This window comes from Capricornis sumatraensis, chromosome 8 (genome assembly GCF_032405125.1).
Source record: "Capricornis sumatraensis isolate serow.1 chromosome 8, serow.2, whole genome shotgun sequence".
Lineage (NCBI taxonomy): Eukaryota > Metazoa > Chordata > Mammalia > Artiodactyla > Bovidae > Capricornis > Capricornis sumatraensis.
In genome coordinates, this window is record NC_091076.1 from 105,577,597 (window position 1) to 105,602,798 (window position 25,202).

At 52.8% G+C, this 25,202-nt stretch overlaps 1 protein-coding gene across 6 annotated transcripts in view; it reads right to left on the reverse strand.

Moving 5' to 3' along the window:
* The window catches only part of TMEM94 (transmembrane protein 94), a 35,335-nt gene extending 11,757 nt beyond the window's left edge, over window positions 1-23,578 (reverse strand). For 3 of the 6 annotated variants that reach the window (XM_068977652.1, XM_068977653.1, XM_068977651.1), the window contains exons 1-5: window positions 23,545-23,577; window positions 10,984-11,068; window positions 1,384-1,503; window positions 537-664; window positions 112-248 (exon numbers count right to left, since the gene is read on the reverse strand). In XM_068977652.1, the coding sequence (XP_068833753.1) occupies window positions 112-248; window positions 537-664; window positions 1,384-1,503; window positions 10,984-11,068; window positions 23,545-23,576 (502 nt within the window). In that variant the 5' untranslated portion in view covers window position 23,577. Of the gene's footprint in view, window positions 1-111; window positions 249-536; window positions 665-1,383; window positions 1,504-6,949; window positions 7,004-10,983; window positions 11,117-23,484 lie in introns of those variants that run through there. The other 3 variants (XM_068977656.1, XM_068977655.1, XM_068977654.1) reach the window with 2 other exon arrangements.
* Between the last annotated feature and the right edge of the window lie 1,624 nt (window positions 23,579-25,202).

Genomic DNA, 25,202 nt, shown 5'->3' on the forward strand with positions numbered 1-25,202 from the left:
TCCAGCACGTACCTCCGGATCCGGGTCTGTTCTCCTCGCTTCCCCGGATCAACCCGCGTCCCTCATTCCAACACTGGCCCCTCTGCAGGTCTGCGCCCAGCCCAGCCTCACCTTGGATTTGGCCAATGACGCCCCGTAGTCTCCGTTCTACCTCCCGCCGCTTCAGCCGGTCTTGCCGCCCAGTGAGGATGAGGTTGAGGAGCAGCAGGAGGAAGAGCGCGCAGGCGTTCCCCAGCTCCACCCCGCGGCTGGCAGTGAGAGGGGAGGGTGTCCTGGGGGTCCTGGCCGGTGCGGGGTGGGGGTGCTCTGCAGCCCAGCCAACCCAGGGCCCCACGCTGCCATCCCCACTACCTTCTGCTTCTGACAGCAGCTGGCCGAGCAGATTCCCACTTGACCCAGGCTCTGACTGCGGGGGGCAGTTCCCTGTCTCCCCAGGTGGGTACGGGGGACAGGAGACAGACAAGCCCAGATGCTGTGCTGTGAGAGACAGGAAGAACCCCCCACCCCCACCCCCGCCAGGGCTGTGGGCTGTGTACCTGCCGGCCGGCTGGCCCCCACAGCAAGCGAGCAGCAAGAGCACGGCCAGGAGCATGAGCGAGGCGCCCGGCCAGTGGAAACAGGAGCAGCGGTTCCCGTGGTGCAAGAAGCTGCTTCTCCACATCTCCTGGGGGAGGAGCCGGGAAGTAAGAGGCCGGGGGACAAGTGAGGGGGCAGGAAGGGGCCGGGACCCTCTGACCTGCTAGGATCTGACTGCCTCCCTCCCCAGCCCAGCCGATCCCGCCCCCTGTGGCTGCCTCCATCACCTTGCTTCAGTCCCAGCTGGGGGGTCAGGACGTCACTCTGAAAGGAACCCTGACTCCTTTCTGATTTTTAGGGATGCCTCGGTTGGGTCATGCTGCCCAGGAGGACAAGGTGAGTCCCGGCCCTGAGAATGGGCCTCTCAAGCTTTTCCGCCATCCCAAACTGTGGAGCCCTATACCACGGCCACGGGTATGGAGTCCTGGATGAGGGTCACAGGATGAAAATCTCTGGAACTGACCAAGCCCCATAGCAACTGTTGCCATGAGCCTCTGGATCTAAACTGGCCAGTCCCCTGACTCCTTATTAGGTCAAATACCCACCCTATTATCAGCCCTATGGCATCCCATCACCTAATGCCATCATTCCAGTAGGAATTTTCTCTGTCTTGAGGCTATAAAAATTGGCTGCCAGCCTTTGAAAGGGTTCAGCTCTCCCTCGAGCCGGCCTGCTATGCTAACAGCGTCTCCCACTCTAGAAAACTTTCTTCTCCTCTCATCCTGCCTCATGTCTGGAAATTCTTTTCCCACCCGTGCATGGACCAGGACACCAGCTAGGCTCTGGGCTCCCAGGAGGACGCGTCACCTTCCACGTGAGACATTTCTTCCGCTCCTTCAGGTGTCCGTCCAGCACTGCCTCCAGCTGTTCCTTCAGAATGCTGAGGGCCTTCCGGGTGGACAGGCCCAGGGCCAAGGGCGGCTCGCCCTAGAGGGGAGAGGGGGTGGCGCTCGGCAACCCACAGGAGGCCCAGGCCCCCTCCCCTCCCACCTCCCCAGAACCTTCATCCCTCCTCCCAAGGCCTCGCCCTCCCTCCCCTTCACTAGCCCCTGGCAAGCGGTAGGGGTCATGAGCATGTTCCCCACCGAGCTAAAAGATGTACAGGTACACAGTCCCCTCATCATTCAAAAGCCCAGTTTAACACAAAACTAGAGGGACTTCCCTGACGGTCCAGAGGTTAGGACACCACGCTCCCAATGCAGACGGCACAGGTTTGACCCCTGGTCAGGGAACTAAGATCCCGCAGGCCACCTGGCACAGTCAAAAAGTAAAATAAAACAAGGCCAGAAACACACCTTTCTAGGCTCAGCATCTTCTAACTCTCCTTTCACTCAACTCCCAACCCACTGCCATCAGCAGCCCAGTACCACTTGGGCCGTGCTCACCGCCCAGCTCCCCTTACTGCACTGTGGCCATCTTTCCCAGTTCTCCGGCTGGAAAATGTGGATTGTTTAAGTGTGAGGGGCTTCCCTGGTGGCTCAGCCGGTAAAGAATCCGCCTGCAATGCAGGAGACCTGGGTTCGATTCCTGGGCCGGGAAGACCCCCTGGAGAAGGGAAAGGCTACCCACTCTGGTATTCTCGACTGGAGAATTCCATGGACTGAACAGTTCGTGGGGTCGCAAAGAGCAACTTTCGCTTTCTAAGGGGGGAGAAGAGAACTAACCTAGAGGTACTAGCTTAAAGTTCTCCTTAGTAAAACCATGAAGAAGAAAAACCCCACCAACTTCTGTTACCGTCAGTTCATTAAAGGGAAGCTACTGTAACACTGACGGCGAGAAGAACGCAGGCTCAGAGCAAGGTTGCTCCCAGGCTGCTTCCAGGAAAGGGCCTGTACTGACCATGCCCCGCGCTCCCACTCGCTGAGGGTGGGTGGAACGAGGCACGGACCTCTGCCAGCGAGACCCCCTCTCCTGGGCTTCTCGCCTCCTCTGTCCTGTCCGCCTACCCCGCAGTCCCTCCTATGACATCTCCACAACACTGTGAACGTTTCCAGGGCAACATCAGCCACAGGGATTCGCCTGCCAGCAATAAGCTTCCAACGCCTAAATCTGACCACTAGCCTGACCACTGTCCTAAATTCTGACCCGTTTCTGACTGATCCACAGCTCTTTCATAGGTATCTGTGAGTCGACACGTGCAAAACCCCGAAACTACCGCCCAGCTCTCCCCACCAGGGCCAGTAGCCCTCCTGCAAGTTACCCTCACCCAGGCATTTCAGCCCCTCTCCTCAACCCTTGCCTCCCCTTCCCACCTCCCAGTCCCTACCTTCCATCCCAGCCAGGGAGCGTGCATCTGATCAACTGACCCTGTTTCCCTTTAAAATCCAGCCCAGACTCCTGAGCATGGTCTGGGATCTTCTCCAGCCTCCTCTCCTGCTGTTCCTGCCACACACCCAGCTCCGTGAGCTCATGTGCCAGCATCTTCCTGTATTTTCCTAGCCAAGAACACACTCCCTGCCCCAGACAACTCTTACTTCTCTGAGACTCGGCTCAACCACCACCCGCTCTGGGAAATTTTCCCAAAACCCAGGGCTGCACATACTGGGGGAGGCTTGTATTCCAACGGCACCGCAGGGTGACCTGGCTCACAGGCAGCACCGCAGGGCACCGGCAGCATAGGCTTACTTGTCTGGCTCCCCCACCAGCCAGCCAGCCAGTTCCTTGAAAGCAGGTGGTGAATTCTTCCATGTCTGTGCTCTCCCACCAGCACAGGGCAGCGGCTCAATGAATACTTGGTGAGTGAATGAGTGAACGAACGTGCGTGTAGCTTCACTGGTATCAAGGACACCTTAATCAGCGTTGTCAAGTGTTCAGCCACTCAGCTGTGTCTGACTCTGTGACCCGAGGGACTGCAGCCTGCCGGGCTCCTCCGTCCATGGGATTCTCCAGGCAAGAACACTGGAGTGGGTTACCATTTCCTATTCCTGGGGATCTTCCCAGAGCAGGGATAGAACCCGCATCTCTTGCGTCTCCTGCGTTGGCAGGTGGGTTCTTTACCACTAGTACCACCTGGGAAGCCCAACCCAGGACCTATGGCAGAACTGCCTGGAGCTTTTACAAACGTGCAGGTCCAGGTCCCCCATGCCAGACCTACCCATCAACACTTCTGGAGGTGAGGCCCACCCTGGGTGGATCTGAGGCACAGATCCCCAGCTGGGGGTCCAGGGGAAAAGAAGGCCCCCAGGAAAGACAGGGCCTGGGGGAGCAGTGAGTCTTTCCCAGGGCAACCTGAAGAGCACCAACGAGGGCTTTCACCAGGGAAAGTTCTGAGCAAGGAGAGGGGAGGCCTAGCCCTGGGGCGCCAAGAAAGGGTCTGGGTTTATCCAATGGGTCCCGGCCAAGCATCACTAAGTCAGTGGGGCTGCCTGGGTTCACAGCCCTGCCTCTCTGCTCCTACCCTCGGGGTCCTGCCCTGACTTTGTCCACTAACGTTCCTGGATTTCCTCCTCCCTGCGGGTCTCCATATTCCCTCCACGCCATGGCAGCCTAGCCCCTCACCAGATACACATCTCTACCACTAGGGGTTGATGGCCTGGGGTGGCATCCCCTGGCTGCAGACCGGGCACCGCGGGCCTGTCGCCAGCTCTCTCTCAGCCTGAGAGGTGAGAACGGGCCCCAGAGCGGGTACCACCCAAAGACCTCCCAGCTCCTTCGCTTGAACCCCCCCGCATCCTGCTCTCCACAGAGGCTCTGGGGGATTATGAGATGAGACCTGTCTCTTCCAAGAGGGAAGAACTGGTTATTTCAGCTCAGGAAGAAATGGGCCTCCAGGCAGGGAGCTGGCACCCCCTTAAGGGTAAACACCTCCCTCTGGCAGGGATCCGGGCCGAGAGCCCATGGTCCAGAACAAAGGAGTGCCAGGTAAGGCCAGCACCTCTGCCTAGACTCCTGGCTGGAGGGAAGAAAGCCTCCAGGGGCAAGAAGGAGAGAGAAAAAAGCCAAGGGTGACCAGGGGCCTGTCCAGGGCCAAGGGGCTGGCCCCAGAGGGGGATGGCTGCCCCTCTCATCCCCAGAAAACCCTGAAAGAAGAGAGTGTGGGAGGCCTGCCTGTCATTCCCCTGCCCCGTCCTCCTCTGGGCTCAACCCTCTGAACTCCCTTCCCCAGCAGGGAGTGCGAGTTCCCAGGGTGGACTTGCCTGGGCCAGGTCTCCAGAAACTAAAGTGAGTACACCTCTTGCGGGCAGGGGAGGGCTGGCTGGCAGAGGTGGACAGGCTGTGCGCCAAAGGGCAGGAGAAAGCAAGGGCTGACAAAGCTCATGGCGCTGCGGAGTCACCCGGAGAGCTGCTTGGGCCGGAACGGGTGCCAGGCTCAGGAAGGCTAAGGGAGCAGCCGGGGCGCAGCCTTCCTCTGGCCGGACCTTTAGACCGTGGACACTCGGCAACTGCCCTCCGCCTGCCCTGTGGCTGGCCTGTACCCGCTGTCTTATTTCAGGCACCCCAAACCCCCTGAGCCCCCGACCCAGCGATCGTTTAGCTCCTTCTCTGCTCCAGGTTCTTGGAACCTGCAATCTGCTCCCCTCCAGGGGTAGGAGGAGGGGCCAGAGGGTGGCAGAAGCTCCCCGGGCAGTGGCAGGTGAGCACGGAGCCCCCATGAGTCAGCCCCCCGCATGTTGTGTCTGGTCTGGAGCACCCACTCCAGACTGGCGATTAAAGGCAACACAGCAGGGGGAAAATGAGCCACTGTAATTATATGCCTCCTGAGGAAAGCGCCTGCCCGCACAGAGGCCCCAGGGCCCGACACCGCCCTCCAGTCGGCCCTCTGCGGCCCGCAGATGCAACTGCTGTGGCTGCATCCGAGGCACGATGACAACCCCCTCTCCAGCAGGAGAGCCCGGGCGTGGGGAAAACCCCTGCTTCTCTGCTTTTCCCGAGGCTTTCCACCCACGAGGTGTGAGAAATGAAGCGGAGGAAATTGGTCAAAGAAAAGGCTCACGGCGGCCCTTCTCAAAAGCACCGAGTGAGGCTGGGCACCCACAGCGGGTTCGGTGCAAGGCTGGGGCTGGTGTGAGAGGTAAGAACCCAGGCCACACGCACTCTATCCAAGGTTTCCTCCTCTCTGTCCACCAAGACCAAGCGGAGAGCCTGGGGGGGGGGGGTGCTCAGAGGCTCCTCCTCCCTGCCCCCAGGCACCTCCAGGAGGCACACCAGAGCGGAGGGGCGGCCCTGCTTCTTCCCCGACACTGAGGTTTTCTGGGCAGAAGCAACCATGTCCCACTCTTTGAGCTGCTCAGCCTCCAGGACTCCACTCCTGAGGCCCCAGCAGGGGCGGGCTCAGGAGGGCTGCCATCACACCCCTCACTCCCTCTCCGTCTCATCACCAAAAGAGGACACGGGTCAGGCCCAGGGATTCAGGGAGCAGCAGGTGGTGATGGGTCCAACCAGAACCACAAGGAACCTGCTCCAGAACCGAATCCACTCCCCAGGGCCCAGAGCTAAGCATCTGGGTCAGTCTAATGAGGCTTCAGGAGCCAGTACACCTGGGCTGCCCTGTGCCACCGTGTCAGGCTTCTCCGGTGGCCCAGAAGCACCCCCAGTCAGGACTCCTCTGAGGTTCCCTCAGCAAAGCAGCCGTCTTCCTTCCTGTTTGACCTGTTTCGGGAAAAAGTGGACTCAAGGTCCCCTAGGCTCAGGTGGACCGATGATGAACTGGCCTCGGCCACAGCACAAAACCGCTAATCAGAACCAGCTGACCCTCTGCCAGGTCCCCTGGGTCACGGCCTTCATGGCCGGTGCAGCGGGCAGGGGACCCAAAGCTGGACTCCACGATGTTGGAATCACCGGAGCAGAGATTAGGCCACTGTCCTCCAGGACATATGACAAGCATCACCACGAACCTCATCTGAGCTGGGCCAGACAGACCGGAATCGACTTCACTGACAAGCTACTCAAAACCTTAAGCAGGGGCCCCTCCTCCTCTTCCTCATACGGACCAGGCAGTTTCGCCCATCTTCTTCCTCACCTCCTGCGGACAAGATCCAGGAAGAAACCCTTTCCCCCTCCCAGCCCTGGTGGCTCCTGTCTCAAGACCCATGTGGTCCAGCGAGAGACGCCTCCTTCAGGGCCCCGAGGACGGGCTGGCATCCAAGCCTTGTACACGGTGACCCGGGTCCCGGCATGCCGTGAAAGGGTGCCCCACGGGGAAACACGAGCTCCTGTCCCGCTCTGGGTGACGGTGGGTGACTCAGGGGCTGGATGGGTGGCTCCACACCCCGGCTTCATGGTTCCCACTCCCAGGCTCCTTCCACGGTCCTCGCTCCCTCTAATGCAGGTCCAGCCTCCACCTTCGACCCCACCGTTAACCCAAAGCCTCCAACACAAAGCGGGGAAGCTGGGCGGGTGGGACGGGGCTGTCAAGCCCAGCCGGCATACTCACTTTGCCGCCTTTGCCCTGCGGGGCCGTCCACAGCTCTGCCCGCTTAAAGAGCATGGGGCAGCGCCTGGGCCACAAGCGAGTCAGCTACCGGGCTGCCAACACCGCCCCCGGGGAGGGCGAGAAGGAGACGGGAAACGGAGAGGGTGAGGGAGGGCAGGGGAGAACAGGGGAGAGGGCTGGAGCGCGTGTGAGCGAGGAGGAGCCGGTGCAGCGGCGGCAGCAGCGGAGTGGAGCTTCAATCTGCTGATTAATTCAGCCTGTTCCCAGTCATGCTGCAGATCGAGGGAGGGAGGAGGCGGAGGCGGAGGCCGGGCTGCCGGTGCTGGAGGGCGGGTGGGAGGGAGCAGGGAGAGGGGGGACCGGCAGGGGCTCTGCCAGATGTCGGGGGCTGGCCCGTTCAGCAGGGGAGGCACCACGGGGAGCCCGGGGGTCGGGAGGCGCCCACCGGAGGAGAGGCTGGGCAGGAAATGGCTGCTGTAGGCCCGCAGCCCCGAGGGCAGCTGCCCGCATCAAGGAGGACCTGGCCTCTCACCGCCCCAATCCCTTTCCTGGGGCCCCTGTCACTGGGCGAAGGTGAGGGGCCCTACCGGGGGAGTCCCCCGGATCCCTGACACTCCAGCAGGAGCCACGCCAACCGCAGCCCTCTCCTCTGTTAGAGCTGCGGGAAGGAGGGGAGCGGGGACTTGAGAGTTATTAATAGCAGCACATCCTAGAGGAGGGGAGAGGACTGACAAGCGAGAAAACCGGAGCACTGACTTCCAGGAGGGCAGAAAACAGGGGACCAGAGAGGGAGAGGGAAGAGCCCCTGAAAGGAAGCCTCTGGGGATCCCAACAATGGGCCAAACTCCCTCCCACCAGGTGGGGGGCCTCCAAGAGCCACTCATCGGTGCCAGTGCAGAGCTCAGCCAGCAGCCGTCCACCGACTCCACGCGGATACTCCTGCCCAGGTGCTGCTGGGACAGGACACCAGCCTCGTCCCCGCAAGAAAAGGGGGGCTGGGGACCTCCTGGGGCTCCATTCAGGGCCTGGGCATCACTCCAGGACCCCGAGTTTGACACACAGGAAGCTGTCAGAACGGACCCCCTGGATGACATGGGGGCAAAAGACCCTGAGAGCGGACAGGAGAGTTCTCTGCCTCCCTCCAAGCCACCCTGAGGCTGGGGCAGGAACACCTCAGCGGAGAGGAAATGGCCTAACAGGTCCAAAACCTGAGCGCGGGCTGGACCTGAGACAGTCTCTCCAGGGCCCTGCTTCCTAGACAACGCCATCTCCTCTGCAGCCAGCCTCTCCCCTCCCCCTTCTCTAGCACAGTTCACCGGGGGTGGGGGGGCCCACCCCAGGCCCAGCCAAACCCAGAGCTGAGCGGGGATAGGAAAGGAAGGACCTGGGCTACCCGGAGGTTAAGGGCAGGAAGTCTCCCGGAGGAGGAAGGGGGAGGAGGGGTCGGCTTCAGAGGCAGTCACTCCAATGTCGGGCAGCAGCTTCAGCAAAGTGCCCAGGAGACTCCTGACCCCCAGCCCCGGCTCCCAGGGCACACTCCCCTTTAGCTTTCTATGAAGACACTGCTCTGGGGGAACCACAACTAAGCAAGCACTGTCTCTCCTGTGCAACAGCCCATAGAGACCAACCCAGGTGCTCCCCAGCCCCCAGCACAGCCTTCCGGTGTCTGGTCCCCTCTTTCCAACACTGTCCACTGCAGCAAGTGAAAGGGGAACTTCTGCATCTGGGAAGGAGAGACCCAGACTGTCACTGCCAATGGCACATCCACCACGGGCTGGAGACGGGAGAGGGGTGCCTCCCGAGGACACTGAGGACAGGTAGGTCACAAAGAGGAGGGGGGCGAGATGCAAAGGATCAACCGGCAACAGGCAAACGGTTGCCAGGCAACGACAGACAACCTCACCAACAACTCCCAGCATGTCAGCTCACCCACTCCCACTGGAGGCCCCAGAGATCCACCTTAGAAGCCCACATTTATACAACTCACAAGGTACCTCAGGTAGAAACGTCATCAGATCTATTACTTAGCTGCTTACCCTATAAATTCCTCGAATAGTCTGTAAGCCAAAGGCCATCCCCCCCTCCCCCCCCAACCCCTCCACCCCCGCCCTGGGGCCTAGAGCTCTACCAACCCACAGGGAGCATTCCATGAATACAATTGATGATGGTGGTGATGGTGCTTTCTAGATCCAGGAGAACATCTATCCAGAAAGAAAAACAAGAGGATGAAGGAAAACCGTCCCCAACAAAAGGCATCCAGCCTGGGTTCACAAGTGTTCTTTGGGCTTGAGAGAGAAGCCAGGCCCTGGACCACAGAAATCTATTTCCCTGATTCAATAGTAATGAATGTTTCAGCCACAGGCTGGAACCAGAGAAAGATACTGTCCTCTGTTTTGGGGACATTCGACCTCACCCAGGCAGGCCACCTCATCACCACATCGTAACCTTTGGAGGGAGGGCGCTCCCTGGAATTGAGCAGTGCACGGCCCTTGCAACTGTACACAGCAGCCCTGCCCCCAGGCTGGGGGTGGGACAAGTGGAGCTTTGCCTGCATGCCCATCCCGGCTAGGATGGACACCTGCACAGCAGCCAGAGGCCTCTGTGAGCAGGAGGCCTTAAGTTCAGGTCCATGAGCCTGGTCCACAGCCCATCCAGAGGCACGTGATTCCTGGAGCTGAACATGTCCTCAGTCAGCCAGGTTCCAGTGTGTGGACCCATGGCTCCTTCCCTAGACATCCCAAGGTCTCTTTGGCAGGAAGATCGCTATCGTAAGTTCAAGTCAATCAATATTTACTAAGCCCTTGCTACATGCCAGGCTCTATGCTAGGAGCCAGGGATGCTGAGATAAAGCGGGACAGACAGATGGTGTCAACACGGCATAGCAAGTACGACGGTGGAGGGGCTGTGAATGCTGGAAGAAGGGACTCTGGAGGGATGAGGAAGTATCTGGAGAAGGTCATGCTTAAACCAGATCTTGAATGAAAGAAAAGTAGAAGCCTGGCAGGAGAAGGAGGGGGAGGGGATTAAGTAACAGCCTAAACACGAAGTGCGTACCCAAACCCTAAAGCACTCAGAATTACCAGTGGTGGGACTTCCTTGGCAGTCCAGTGGTTAGGTCTCTGTGTTTCCACAGCAGGGGGCACAGATCTGATCCCTGTTCAGGGAACTAAGATCCCAGAGGCTGCACAGCACAGCCCCCCCCGCCCCCTGGAAAAAGAATTATCAGTGGTAAACACCAAGGCAGGGGAGGTGTGGGATGCTGGGCCAATGGGCAGAAGTGGGCATGTGGAGGGCTCTGGACCCCATAGTAAAGATTTTGGCAGGCGACACAATGACTTTTAAGCAGGAGCAACAAAAAAAAGGTCAACTCTGCATTTGGGGTAGCTTTCCCTGCCCACCCAGTGGAGACAGGAGGTCAGAGACAGGGGGACCTGGAGCAATGTGTGACAGGCGTCCAGGCAAAGATGTAGGGCAATCTTCGTCCCAGGAGAGGGGTGCTCAGATCAACAACAAATCTAGCTCTGCGTAAAGATGGTGTATGTGGAGGCTGGGGGTGCCCGAGTCAGGCTGCGGGTGGGGGCGTGCCGCCTGGACCGCTGGGGGGCTCACCCCCAGCTGATTCAGCAGCTGTGCCTGGAGTCTGACTGGGGAGCTCTTCCCTAACCAGAGAGAGGGCGCCGGACAATACTCAACACGGCTCGGCAGGTTGGGGCAGACAGCAAACAAGTGAAATTACACAGCCCTGGGCGAGGAGTGGAAACTGGCTGGGACCCAACCCCGATCGGGAACCGGCTCCACGCGGCCACATTCACTGGTCCACCCTCTGCCCTTGAGTCCCAGCTCCTGGAGTCTGTGCATTCCGGCCGTCAATAGCCTCATCGAGGGATCAGATCACGTGCTCCGAGCCCCAGAACCACACACCCCACCTCTCACTTTCAGTGTCAAGCCCCCTCACGAGGACCTCCCAGGCAAACACAGGTCGGAAAGTCCAACAGAAACACACAGTCCCCAGGAGGGCAACCATCACGGCCTACCTCGTGCTTCTCTTTCAGGTCCATGGGCCCAGAGTACTGCAGGCATGCCCAGAGGAAGGTGGCCACCCCCGAAAGGAAGGTTCCTCTGCAACATGTACGAACCCCAGTGACTCTGTCACAGTCACCGTGACATCTGGGGGGAAAAAAGAAGAAAGAGGTCCCATGGGGCCGCTTCTGTGAAACAGAAGAGGATCACCTCAACAGTCGACCAGGACGTGGAGGAGACGGTGCCCTGACCGCTGGGCCCCAGCCTGTCCTGGCAGCTGGCAGCTTTGTGAAGTCAGGAGGGAGACGGCTACGGAGGGGATGCTGGAGGGCTGCAAGCTTCCCCTCTTTTAACCCTCATTTCTGGAGGCATGTACGCTTTGTTCCTTTCAGCGAGCAGGAAAAGCCGTGGCTCATTAGCTCTTTATTTTTGGCAGCACTGCATGGCATGCGAGATCTCAGTTCCCCAACCAAGGACGGGACCCACACCTCCCGCAGTGGAAGTGTAGAGTCTTAACCACTGAACCACCAGAGAAGCCCCTCCTCGTCTCTTTAAAAGAGAAGGTATGGGACTTGCCTGGTGGTCCAGTGTTTACGTGTCCACTGCGGACGGTGTGGGTTCGATCTCTGGTCAGGGAACTAGGAATCCTGCGTGTCACACGGTGCAGCCCCTCCCCCAAAAAAGTGAAGGTAAACTGGAATCTAGATACAACTGGAATAATCAGGCAAATGGTGGAGAGAGCGGCAGAGATGATCGGGGTAGAGACTTGCTTGCTCCACCTTGTGGGAAACACACACCGTATGCAAACGCGTGCACGCCCAGGGCCGCGGGCCTCTCTTGCAGCTGGTCAATGGGGCAGTGCTCACCTGGGCGGGCACCCCAGGCTGAAGGGTCCAAGGCAACAATAATGTGGAAAATGAAGATTAGTCTCAACTCCTCCTCCCTCCCCATATAATCCCTGACCCTCACCCATTCACACTTTATAATTTCAGATGAGTGTTTGGGTAAAGAGTACATGCATGCGTGCGTGCAGGCTAAGTTGCTTCAGTCGTGTCCAACTCTGCGACCCTATGGACTGCAGCCCGACAGGCTCCTCTGTCCATGGGATTCTCCAGGCAAGAATACTGGAGTGGGTTGCCGTGACCTCCTCCAGAGGATTTTCCCCACTCAGGGATCGAACCCACGTCTCTTATGTCTCCTGTACTGGCAGGCGGGTTATTTACCACTAGCGCCACCTGGGAAGGCCAATTAGCTGTGGAGAGAGCAAAGTAATCTGCTCTCTAACAGTTCTCTTGGGGCCGACAGCACAGCCTTGTTAAGCGGAGCTGCTCAGAAGCCCAGGAGAACTGTCTAGAAACAATTAAAAAAAAAAAAAGCTGTGTCCAGAGGACCCCAGGCAGGAGGCCCATGTGCTGCAGGCACTAAATCCGACCCACGTTCCCATCTGATCCCTCACGGGCCTGCATGGCTGAGTCTGCCCGTCCCTCTGCTCTGCCAAGCAGGGCTCTCACAGTCCCAGAGGTCACAGGCAGCCAGCTGACATGGGATCCGGGGAGGCTGAGTGCACGTCTCCCAGAGGCCGCTCTGACTCGGGCACCCAGGCCCTGTTTACAAGGACAGCTCAAGGTCCCCATGACAGCCGTCCCAGCGGGGGCTGGAAGAGGCAGTCACCACACAGAGAGAGGCATCAGGAGCCAGGCAGAGATTCTGCTCAACTTCCCCGCCAACACTACCAGGGTGAGACGACTGTGCGGCCAGCTGGAACCACAGCAGCTCCGAAAGGGCAGCCAGGAGCACGACATTCTTCTGTGAGTCTCTGTGTTCCCATCACTCCATACATGGGATTCTGGGAGAGAGCCGGCCCTAACTGCCTAATTTGAAACCAGTAGCTGTGTCCTTAAAGGGCCAGGTCTACTCCCCACCCATGGTGAAAAAACCCACAGGCTTCAAAGCCAAACACCGGTGGGTTCAAATCCTGGCTCCATCATGTGCCAAGTGCCAAATGACCTTGGTGAATCACCTGCCTCTCTGAGCCTCAGTGTCCTTGTTCAATGAATGGGAGTGATGATACCTATTTCACAGTATTAATATTGATACACACGCATACGTGGATGTGTGCTAAGTCTCTTCACTCATGTCCAACTCTGCGACCCTATGGACTAGCCCGCCAGGCTCCTCCGTCCATGGGGTTCTCCAGGCAAGAATACTGGAGTGGACTGCAGTGCCCTCTTCCCCAGGGGATTGTCCTGGCCCAGGGATCGAACCCACGTCTCTGATGTCTCCTGCACTGGCAGGCAGGTTCTTTACCACTAACACCACTTGGGAAGCCCAACACACATCCATAAAAATGACTAAAATGAAAAATACTGACAGTACCTACTATTGGTGAGGACACAAACTTGAAAATTACTGGTGGGACTATCACATGGTATAACCACCTAGGAAAACATTTTGGCAGCCTCTGATAAAGTAGAGGTGACTGATGAAAAAGGCGGGGGTTACAGGCACCAACCTCTGACACCACCACCTCATCCTCGGAGCGTGGTGGAAAGTCCATGTGTAACTTTACAGTCAGCCCTCCAATTTACAGTCCTGCCTTTATGGATTCAACCAACCATGGATTATGTAGCATTCTGGTTCATATTCAGTGAAAGAAATATATATATAAATGGACTCATGCAGTTCAAGGGACAACTATAAACACTTATTAAATGACCAAGTAATCAAAATATACATCCTCAAAAATATTCATAGCAATTTCATTCAAAGTAGCCCCAAATTGGAATAATGCAAAATGTCCACTCACAGGTGCACAAATATCCACTCAACATTGAAAAAACTAAGATCATGGCATCCAGTCCCATCACTTCATGGCATATAGATGGGGAAACAATGGAAACAGTGAAAGACTTTATTTTCTTGGGCTCCAAAATCACTGCTGATGATGACTGCAGCCATGAAATTAAAAGATGCTTGCTCCTTGGAATAAAAGCTATGACAAACCTAGACAACATATTAAAAAGCAGAGACATTACTTTGCCGACAAAGGCCCATAGAGTCAAAGCTATGGTTTTTCCAGTGGTCACGTATGGATGTGAGAGTTGGACCATTAAGGAGGCTGAGCACCAAAGAATGGATGCTTTCAAACTGTGGTCCTACAGAAGATTCTTGAGAGTCCCTTGGACTGCAAAGAGGTCGAACCAGTCAATCCTAAAGGAAATCAATCCTGAATATTCACTGGAAGGATTGATGCTGAAGCTGAAGCTCTAATACTTTGGCCACCTTTGGCCAGCCAACACATTAGAAAAGACCCTGATCCTGGGAAAGGTTGGAGGCAGGAGAATTAGGGGATGACAGAGGATAGGATGGTTGGATGGCATCACCAACTCCATGGACAAGTCTGAGCAGGCCTCGGGAGATGGTGACGGACAGGGAAGCCTGGTGTGCTGCAGTCCATGGGGTCGCAAAGAGTCGGACGTGACCCAGCGAATGAACAACTATCACTCACAGGTGAATGCATGAACGTGTTATGGTTAATGCACATAATGGAATTCTACCCAGCAAAAAATACATACATGCAACTGATACACACAACAATGTGGCTGAATATCAAAAACATCTGGTGAGTAAGAGAAGCCACTCACAAAAGAGTGCCTACTGTATGATCCAATTTACATAAAAGTTATTGTTGTTGTTTAGTCATTAAGTAGTATCTGATTCTTTGCGACCCTACGGACTGTAGCCCACAAGGCTCCTCTGTCCATGGGGTTGCCATTTTCTTCTCCAGGGGATCTTCTAGCCCTAGGGATTGGATCTGTCTCTCCTACACTGCATGTGAATTCTTCACCAATGAGCCACCTGGGAAGCCCACATAAACTTCAGAACAGGCAAAACTAATCAATCATGGCAGCAAGCAGATCAGGAGTTGGCTGGGGTCAGGGAGAGGGAATGACCACAAACGACACAGAGATCTTTTGTTTAATATTGTGACTGTGAGTGGTGGTTATGGGATGTATACATTTGTCAAAATTCTTTGAATTATATACTTAAGAGGTTGGCAAAAATATTTGTTCGGGTTTTTCGCAACATCTTACTTTTTGGCCAACCTGATAAACAGGTATGTTTTATTGTATGAAAATAGACTTGCTTCCATAGAGCTGATTCTCAGAATGTACAGTGGAATCTGAGGTATAGCCGATCTTTAAAATGCCTGGCACATGCTGGATGTGGCCGATCTAAAAGAGAAGGATAATGAAGCATTTATCCAGGGCCAACAGTGTGTTACAATGGCAGACACTTGGTAAGTCTAACGAATGGTCCTGTTTTCAAAGAACTGTGAGATGAGGTCCCTTCCCTAGAGGGATTTAAAATACAGTGGTTTGGGCTATTCTGAAAAAAAAGATAACTAAAATTCAAGTTGGCCTTGAAACACTAAATGAGAATTGCCAACAGGTGTGTAGGAGGAAGACTTACCTAAGCAAGGGTCACGAGTCCAACCAAGGCACCGAGGAAGAAATGCAGAAGCCTTTTTGAAAGACAGTGAGCTGACCTATTTGGTTAGAGCAGAAGGCCTGGGTAGGTCAGAGTGAAGAAATAAATGAAGGACCACACAGGACAGGGAAATCAGAAACTCTTGCAACAAAGGCACCCTGAGGAGTCACTGGAGATCTGAGTAGGTCTCGGGATTTTAAGAGGGTAGAGAATGGATCAGAGGAGAAAGGGAAAGAAATTACAGGCAGAAGAGTTAGAAGAAAATGACAATCACGCTGGTTCGCTGTGACGAGTGTCTCAGCAAAGGAGGAGATGAAAATGAAGTGGTGGATGCTTCCTGTTGCCAGGCTCAGAACCGGCATCAAAAAGAGCTAAGTAAGTGATGGGGGCTTTCCTGGTGGTCCAGTGGATAAGATTCCTCCTGACAACGCAGGGGACATGGGTTCAATCCCTGCTCCGGGAAGATCCCGCAGGTCTCAGGGCAACTAAGTGCGTCCAGAGCCCGTGCTCCACAACAGGAGAAGCCACTGTAGTGAGATGCCCAGGCACCATGACTAGAGAAGAAAACAAAAAGCCCGCACACAGCAGCCAAGACCAGCGCAGCCAAAAGTAAACAAACCTTTTTCTTTTTTAAAAAGAGAGCTTAAGTGGGTACCCAACGTTCAGGTTGAGGACTAGCTGAGAAGCTGGCTGTCCATACCTCTCTGTTAGCTATGGTGGCATTCTAGGCACACCCAACACATCAAAAACACAATTTGGTGGACTTCAGCTAAACAGCGGTGTCCAAAGTGTGCTGACTGATGCGGGAGGGAGGGAGGTTTTTAATCACAAGTCTCAAGAGTTCTGTCCTTGGTGGCATCCTAGTCAGTAGTTTTATCAGTGACTTGGGTGAGGAAACAGATGGCATGCTAATCAAATTCTTGGGTAGCACAAGCCTGGAAAGGAGATCAAAGCCAAGCTCCAAGAAGATCTCAACAGGCAGAAACGATGGGCCAAATGTAATAGATTCAACTCAACTGTAAGAGATTCAATATTAATTCCTGTCCTTAGGTTCAAAAACTACTGTATAAAACATTCTAAAGCAATTATCCTTCAGTTAAAAATAAATTTAAAAAACACTACTGTAGAAAACACTGTAAAGCAATTATCCTTCAATTTAAAATAAATTAATTAAAAAAAATTTTTAAACTACTGTATAAAACTACTATAAATGGCTTGCATGCTAACTTGTTTCGGTCGCGTCTGACTCTTTGTGACCCCATGGACCACAGCCCGCCAGGCCTCTCCCTGGGAAGATGGGATTCTCCAGGCAAGAATACTGGAGTGGGTTGCCATGCCCTCCTCCAGGGGATCTTCCCAGCGCAGGGATCGAACCTGCTATACCAGCAGGCAGGTTCTTTACCACTGGCACCACCTGGGAAGCGGTTTCAAAATAAATGGCACGGCCACCCAGAGTTCATTCATATTTAGGTCAAAGAACTGATGCTTTCAAACTGTGGTGCTGGAGAAGACTCTTGAGAGTACCTTGGACAGCAAGGAGATCAAACTAGTCAATCTTAAAAAAAATCAACTCTGAATACTCATTGGAAGGACTGATGCTAAAGCTGAAGATCCAATAATTTGGCCACCCGCTGAGAAGAGCCGACTCAGTGGAAAAGACCCTGATGTTGGGAAAGACTGAGGGCAAGAGGAGAAAGAGGCAACAGAGGATGAGATGGTTGGATGGTGTCACCGACTCAATAGACATGAGTTTGAGCAAACTCTGGGAGCTAGTGACGGACAGGGAAGCTTGGTGTGTTGCAGTTCATGGGGTTGCAAAGAGTTGGACATGACTTAGGAGACAGAACAACAGTAACAACAGACATGCTAAGTACCCCAAAAGAGAAAAGTAACTCTCCTGCTTGTACATTTCAGAGCACACCTGAACTAATTTGTTCATTTGTGCATCATACACTGCGAAGGACACTGACAAAAGTGGAAGGTCTCTCAACAGAAACAGCCAGGCTGGAGAATCTATGACATGAGAAATAGTGGAAGGAGCTGAACCAGGGCTAACCAGGAGCTGAACCAGCTGAACCAGGAGCTGAGCTAAGGGCTAACCACCCTTAGCTAGGACACATACCAAAAACATGTCAGGTCTGAGCAGGGCTAGAAGGGCACGATGGCTGCCAGGGGAAAGAAGGGCCAGGCTTACTCTGGGAGGCTCCAACGACAGGGCCTAGGCTAGGGTAAGGAGGCTACAGGGAGGCTGACTGAGACGCAATATGACAATATCTTTCCTTCGTTTTTGTTTTTTGGCCACAAGGCTTGTGGGATTCTCAGTTCCCTGACCAGGGACTGGATCCAGGCCACGACAGTGAAAGCCTAGAATCCTAACCACTGGGACACCAGGGAACTCTCGAGCAATTTCATTACATAGTTAAAATTGCATTTAAAAAGTGGAAGAGGCTACTTGAGAGGCAATGGGCTCCCCATCACCAGAGGGATCCAAGCAACGGTGGGAAATTATGGAGCTAATAAATACATCAGGCAGCAAATAAGAAAGAGATGACCTTCTATGGTCTCTTCTAATTCCAAGAGACAATGAAATCAAGAAATCCAGGAGCATCTACCTATGAAAAGATGCTCAACTCCACTCACAGTAAGAGACCATCAGATTAGACTACCCCAAGGGAACAAAGCTGGAATATTTTCACCACCGGACTTCAAGGTTCTGTAAAGCTACACTAATCGATGCAGTGTGGTATTGGCCTGGTAATAGGGTCTAGAAATAGATCCAGACAATTATGGTCGATTGATTTTTGAGAAAGGTACAAAGGCAATTCGCTGGAGAAAAGACAGTCTTTTCAACAAATCATGCTGGAACAACTAAATAATCAGATATTAAAAAAAAAACAACTCAAAAGTTTGTAAATATAGCTTGCACCATATGTAAGAATTAACCAGTAATGGCTCATAGAGCTAAATGGCAAAGTAAAAAGAAGAAATAATAAGAGGAAAACCTTTGTTAACTTTGGGTTGGATTTCTTAGAGTCAATACCAAAAGCACAACCTACAAAAGATATTAATAAATTGGAACTGAGTAACTGATGACAGAAGTGGGAGGAAGAATTTTCACTGTATATGCTTTTGTGCCTTTTGAATGTACCATGTGAATGCACCACATGTATCTTAAAAAAAAAAAAACACCACAGCAACCTCTCACTTCTGGGTATATACCCACGAGATGTGATATCAGGGATCCAAACAGATATGTGTACACTCAGCAGCGTTATTCACAACAGCAAAAGTGGAAGCAACCCAAGCGTCCGTCAACAGATGAATGGATATACAAAATGTGTCTGATGCATACAATGGACTATTAGTCCATCTTAAAAAGGAAGAACATTCTGACATGTGCTGCAACATCAAAGAACTTTTAAGGCCTACACTATTTGAAATAGAGTGAAAGTCGCTTAGTCATGTCCCACTCTGACTCTGTGGACAGTAGCCCACCAGGATCCACTCTGTCTGTGGAATTCTTCAGGCAAGAGTACTGGAGTGGGTTGCCATTCCCTTCTCCAAGGGATCTTCCCGACCCAGGGAATGAACCAGGTCTCCCACATTGCAGGCAGATTCATTACCATCTGAGCCACCAAGGAAGCCCAAAGTGAAATAAGCCAGTCACAAAAGGACAAATACCGTACGTTTCTTCTGACACGAGGTTCCTAGAGGAGTCAAACTCCTACAGACAGAGAGTAGAATGGTGGTTTCCGGGGACTAAGGAGCGGGGAATAGCCGGGGTAAGTGTTTAACAGGGACAGAGTTTCCGTCTGGGAAAACAAAACAGCTCTGGAGATAGATGGTGGTGATGGCTGTATAACAATATGAATGTATTGAACCCACCGAACTGGTTAAAATGGTAAGTGTTGTGTTATGTATATTTTACCACAATATATTTAAAAAGTCAGCAACTTCTGATTTTTAAATTGGTTCTGGCTTACAAGCAGTGCATTCCATGACGACTTTAGGGATGTTTATGGTCAAATTCCATAAAGGCTTTAAAAAAAAAAAAGATACTGACATTAAGAAAACTAAGTTCATATTATATAATTATACTATTCATATTCATACTATTCATTCATATACTATTCACACTATAGTATTCATATTCTTAATTATAATATTTCTAGTTTCCCAAAGGCCACTGTGAGCCCTGAAAGGGTCTCCTTCCCTAGGGGACCCCTCATTCCGCATCACTTCAGGCCTCTGGATGCAGGCATCAGCTCAGGTCTAATCTGGCCCTTAACCTACTTGCCATGCCATGTGATCCTGTTTACTACTGGCTCGGCAGCCGCAGGCAAAGCTTATTATTAAGCTGGTCACCAAACCACACATTCTGGCTGGCCAGTCCGTTCCGAAGAAAAACATTCCTGCTGCGGCTTAGCCTTTAGTTCACCTGTGTACTGTAAACAAATCTGGGCCTGCTCAGAAACGGGGGTTCAAAGAATGTTTTTAAAGCAGCCTATCTTTTAGGTAGAAAAAGATGCTCTCATGAAAACAAGGCTGACACACAGCAGAAATTTACACAGCATTGTAAAGCTATTATACTCCAATAATAAAATTTTTTAATTAAAAATCTCATTTGGAGAAAAAAAAGCACTTAGCAACTTTTGGAAAAAATGAAATAAACTATGATGTATGGATTAAAAAAAAACAAAAACAAAAACAGGACTTCCCTGGTGGTCCAGTGGTTGAGAATCCATCTGCCAACGCAGGGGACACGGGTTCGATCCCTGGTCCAGGAAGATTCCACATGCCTCTGGGGAACTAGGCCCATGTGTCACAACGACTGCAACTACTGAAGCCTGAGTGCTCAAGAGCCCACACTCTGCAACAAGAGAAGCCACTGCAATGAGAAGCCCTCACACAGCAATTAGAGAGCAGCCCCTGCTTGCCACAACTAGAGAAAGCCCTCAAACAGCAACAAAGACCCAGTGCAGTCAAAATAAATGAGTAAATAAAAACAACAATGCTGACACAATAATCAGATTAAAAAGATTAGCACCCACTGATGAGCGGAGATGTGCCAACTAAGACTGAGAACCTTCACACTTAAACACCAGGAGTGAGTGGATTTGGGAAAGGTTATTATCAGAACTCAAACTTGAGTTGGGTGAGGTTCAGTCACACCTTGGGATGTAGGTCATGGTCTCCAACCTCCAGGGTCTAATGCTCAATGATCTGAGGTGCAGCTGATGTAATAATAATAAAAATAAAGTGCACAATAAACATAATGCACTTGAATTATCCCCAAACCATCCCCCCATAATCCACGGAAAAACTGTGCTCCATGAAATCAGTCCCTGGTGCTAAAATGGTTGCGGACCGCTGGGTAGCTCATGTTTACAATAGCATGCTTCCCTCTCTATACAGAAATTGTTTCCCAAGCTCAACATTAGGGAAGGACCAGTGGGAGGAACCAAAGGATTTCAACCTGCCTTTCTCATGAGTTCCACAGGAATTAAGCTTTCCAAAAGGCTGATTCTCAACCCTTGGAGCTGGTCCTCCCTAGCAACTTCTCAAAATAGAAATGTGAAGGGCTTTCTGTTTGCTCCCATCTCACCGCCCAGCCCTGGCTCTCCCGGTCGGGTCACCACAAACAAGGAGAGGGTGGAGGCGGTTCAAGGGCAGTTAACTCTCACTTCTTTGGCAGCTGGTTATCAACGGGATGGTTTGTATTCCACCTCCCTGGGCAAGGCACTTCTCCATGGTCTTAGCCAGTTTCCCTACTTGTCGTTCTGACAAAAATCAGTGAGAAAGGAAGGTGCAGCTGAAATAAGCTTTCCAGGGTATGTGGATTTTATGTGAACATCTAACCCCAGTTTCACACTTAATGACAGTCTACATTCTAGTGTCTTCTGATCTTCATAGTGATTTTTTTTCTATTCCATGGATCAGTTTTACCTTTTTCTTTTTTTTTTCTTTTACCTAACTTTTTAGATAATGAACCTGGTGCCCTTTTTCCTTATTTAAAACTACCTCACTGGAACACGCTGGCTCTTCTTTTGCCCAGATCACCATAAAGACATACCACCATAATATTTCTTCTTCACTGCTTCTTGACTTTTTTCTGTTTCCACACTGCTCTTATACACAATCACTCTCTTAATAACACCTCTAATTACAATGCCGAGTTCCCTGAAACCAAGAAAGTGCTACCTTGCCCTGACTCCACTGGCCCCACCCCCGCCTCCCCTGAGAATCACTAATTTACACCCACAAAGAGAGACCACAATAACTATTAATCAGCCAGTGAACTACCTGTTGGTTACTTAAAATTAATAAATGCAAAATATATTAAGTAAATGCTAGACCCCATGCAAAGGGATTCCCTGTCGGCTCAGATGGTAAAGAATCTGCCTGCAATGCAGGATACCTAGGTTCCATTCCTGGAGTGGGAAGATCCCCTGGAGAAGGGAATGGCAAACCACTCTGATACTCTAGACTGGAAAAATCCCATGGATAGAGAAGCCTGGTGGGCTACAGTCCATGGGGTCACAAAGAGTCCGACATGACTGAGCGACTAACACACACACAAAGATCCCATGCAAGGGATTCTATACATACAGACCACCTTATTTAAGGCTCACAACCACCCTACAAGAGGCTGAGAAAAAATAGGGAACTTGGTTTCCTCGGATCACACCTAGGAAAGGACATGCTCTAATGGGTAAAGAGCTCAAGAATCTGGATTTGATGACCTTGGTGACCCTGGCCCTGGCCCTTTGCTTCTCTCAACAGTTAGTCCCAGGCCTCCCAGGTGGCTCAGTGGTAAAGAATCCGTCTGCCAATTCCAAGACACATGGGTTCGATCCCCGGGTGGGGAACATGCCCTGGAGAAGGAAATGAAAACCCACTCCAGTATTCTTGCCTGGGAAATCACACGGACAGAGGAGCCTGGCGGTCTATACAGTCCATGGGGTGGCAAAAGAGTAAGACACGACTTAAGGACTAAACAACAATAGTTAGTCCCCATATCTGTAAAATAAAACGTTAAAACTCCCTCTTGACTTCATCTTCTAAGAGCACCCAGGCTTAACTGAAGTGTCTTGGATAAAGCACGAGAAAACTAGCATCGTCCTGGTGTACAAAATCACACACCAAGAAGGAAAATAGGATTCAACACAGCACTCCCTACCTTTCCCCACCTCTCCAAGAGCCACACACACACAGAGGGTGGGATGAAGCAGCACGTGACCATATCAATGAGCACTCCGAAGTGCAGCCGGTGGTTACACACCAATGAAAGAGCAGGGTTTCCCTCGTATCTGGCACCGGGCAGGGCCTCACGTCGCTGCACACGAGGGACTCTAAATACAGGCTTCAGCGGTGAGGCGCTGAGGAGCCAGAGCACAGCAGAGGCAGCAGTTTAAAGGGTGGCAGTGACTCCTGCTGCTTCCAAGGAGTCTTGAAACCTTCGGGAAAGGTAGACAGGGGCGGGGAGGGGGAGGCCGGGCACGCTCCAAACTGCAACGTCCGCCCCTCTGCGCGGAGAAGCCACCTCCGGTTCCGTCCACCTGGACACCGGGGTCGTGATCAGCACAAGGCCCCGGCGGCATTTGAGAGCGCGCGCAGGGGAGACAACCGTCCGAACTGAGGGCCGGAGGTGGGGCACTCCCAGAGACCCTATGAATAAACTGGACGCCAGCGCTGGAGGCCGTCCGGGGAAGGGCCCAGGCACGGTCACTCCCGGGGCAGGGAGTCTTTTGTTGGCGGGAGGCTTCGATTTTTGACGCGGGACCCCCAAGGGGCCAAGCCAGGGCCGAGGGGCAAGTGTGAGCCCCTGAGAGGAAGGAAATGGCCAAGAGCTGGAGGCAAAAGCCAGTTCCTGGACTCCTCGACCGAAAGGGATTCCCTCGAGGCCATTCCCTGGGTGCAGACCCCAGACTCCCCTCCCCTCGGCCAGGAATCCCGAGGCGGAAGGCCGGGCCCCACGCCCCTGTGTTCCCCTTGCTTCGGGCCTCGGGCCTTCTCGTACTTACCGGGGCCCGGGGACCGGTCTTCCTCGCCCGCGTCCTCTCCCCTCCCTGCCCCCTCCTCACTTCACGTCCCCTCCTCCAGGGGCCGCGGCCATGTCCGTTACTGGCAACTCCAAAGGGGTTTGCCTCCTTCTCCGACAATGGAGACCGCTAGCTCGCTCGCTAAAGTCTTGGGCGCCGATTGGCCAAAATCCGAGACGGGGAGGATTTCCAGCTTCTTATTGGCAGAGTGGAGCGCGAGGCTGTAGCCACAACCGCCCCTCTGGGAGCCTGGCGGAATTGAGTGCCAAATGTTCCCGGCGGGAGAGCTCACAACCGCTGTCCATCCTTGAGCGTCGTTCTCCGGCGGTTTCTGAGCCAGAGGTCTCAGTCAGGGACGAGGGCACGGCTTTCAGCTCGATTCATTTTCCCACGGAATTATCCTGGAAAGATCGACAGGGCCTTCCGCCCCCCGCCTTTCTTTTTAAAATAAGCCCTTTGCAGAGCAGAGCGCCTGTGTCTCCGACTTCTAACTACCCTCCTTGTTGCTGGGAACAAATGCCTTAGAGACACCTCGACGCTCAGAGACCTTGGAGGGAGTCCCTGGGGACCAGTACTGTTCCAATCAAAGCTGGAGAATCTAAGGCAATCCTGCAGTTTTCTCCTAAGCTTAACTGAACTCTAAGGGGGAAAAACAAGTTTAAAAAAAAAATTTTTTTTTTTCCTAGATAGAGACCTCGCCTGGGAGACCTCTCTTGGGAAAACAAAGCAAGCTGTGTCAGTATTTACTTCTCTTTTCCCAGAGATCTAAGTCTGGAGAGTTAGAGTTTTGTTTTTTGGTTTTGTGTCTGTTTATAAAATTGAAGGACAGTCATGGCTGGCCCTGGGAAGTAAGAGCCCTTTTCCCCATTAATGAATTTAATTATGTAATTTAAATCTCTCTTTCTTTGCAGCTGGACAAGAAGGTGCCATTTCGGTGCCTACCCTTGTATGTTTGAACTGTTTTATCTGTGTCTAGAACTGGTAGACTTGAATCTTAAATAAAACTGATGGAATTGTGTCACTTTCCTGCAAACAAAAATCTGCAGTTTATCTCTGCAAATAGAAAAAGTCCAAATCTCTCTGCCTGACGTTCAAAGCCCCTCATAAATTGACTCAGACATACATTTCCAGGCTTAACTCCCACAAGCTGAGCTATTCCTACAGCCACAGATTTACCACTATCCCCTAGATGCCTTTGGGACGCTCCCACCTCTGCTCCTTTGCCCAAGAGGATTCTTGTGCTTTGCAGATTCCTTCCTACCAATAAAGCCAGTGTTCAAACACACACCTATCCTAAAAGTCTACCTCAAATACTACCTGCCCAAAAGCCTTCCCAGACTTTTACTCATTGAAACTCTCTCTATAGCATTGTGCTTTTGTACCCTCATTGCATTGCTTTGCGCAGAATAATTTTTGTAGGACTTCAGGCTCCTTGAAGGCAGCTTGGTTATCCTGGCAGTCTCCACAGCACCTTACCTGGAGCCTGGTCCCCAGTTTGCTGAGCTGAACTAGTCCATTGTCTGTTATCGTACTTCTTTTTACCTCATCCCAGAAGGCTTTGTTGTTCACTCACTAAGTCATGTCCAACTCTTTGCCACCCTGTGGACTGTAACTTGCCAGGCTTTGCTGTTCATGGGATTTCTCGGTAAGAATACTTGAGTGAGTTGCCATTTCCTTCTCCAGGGGATCTTCCTGACCCA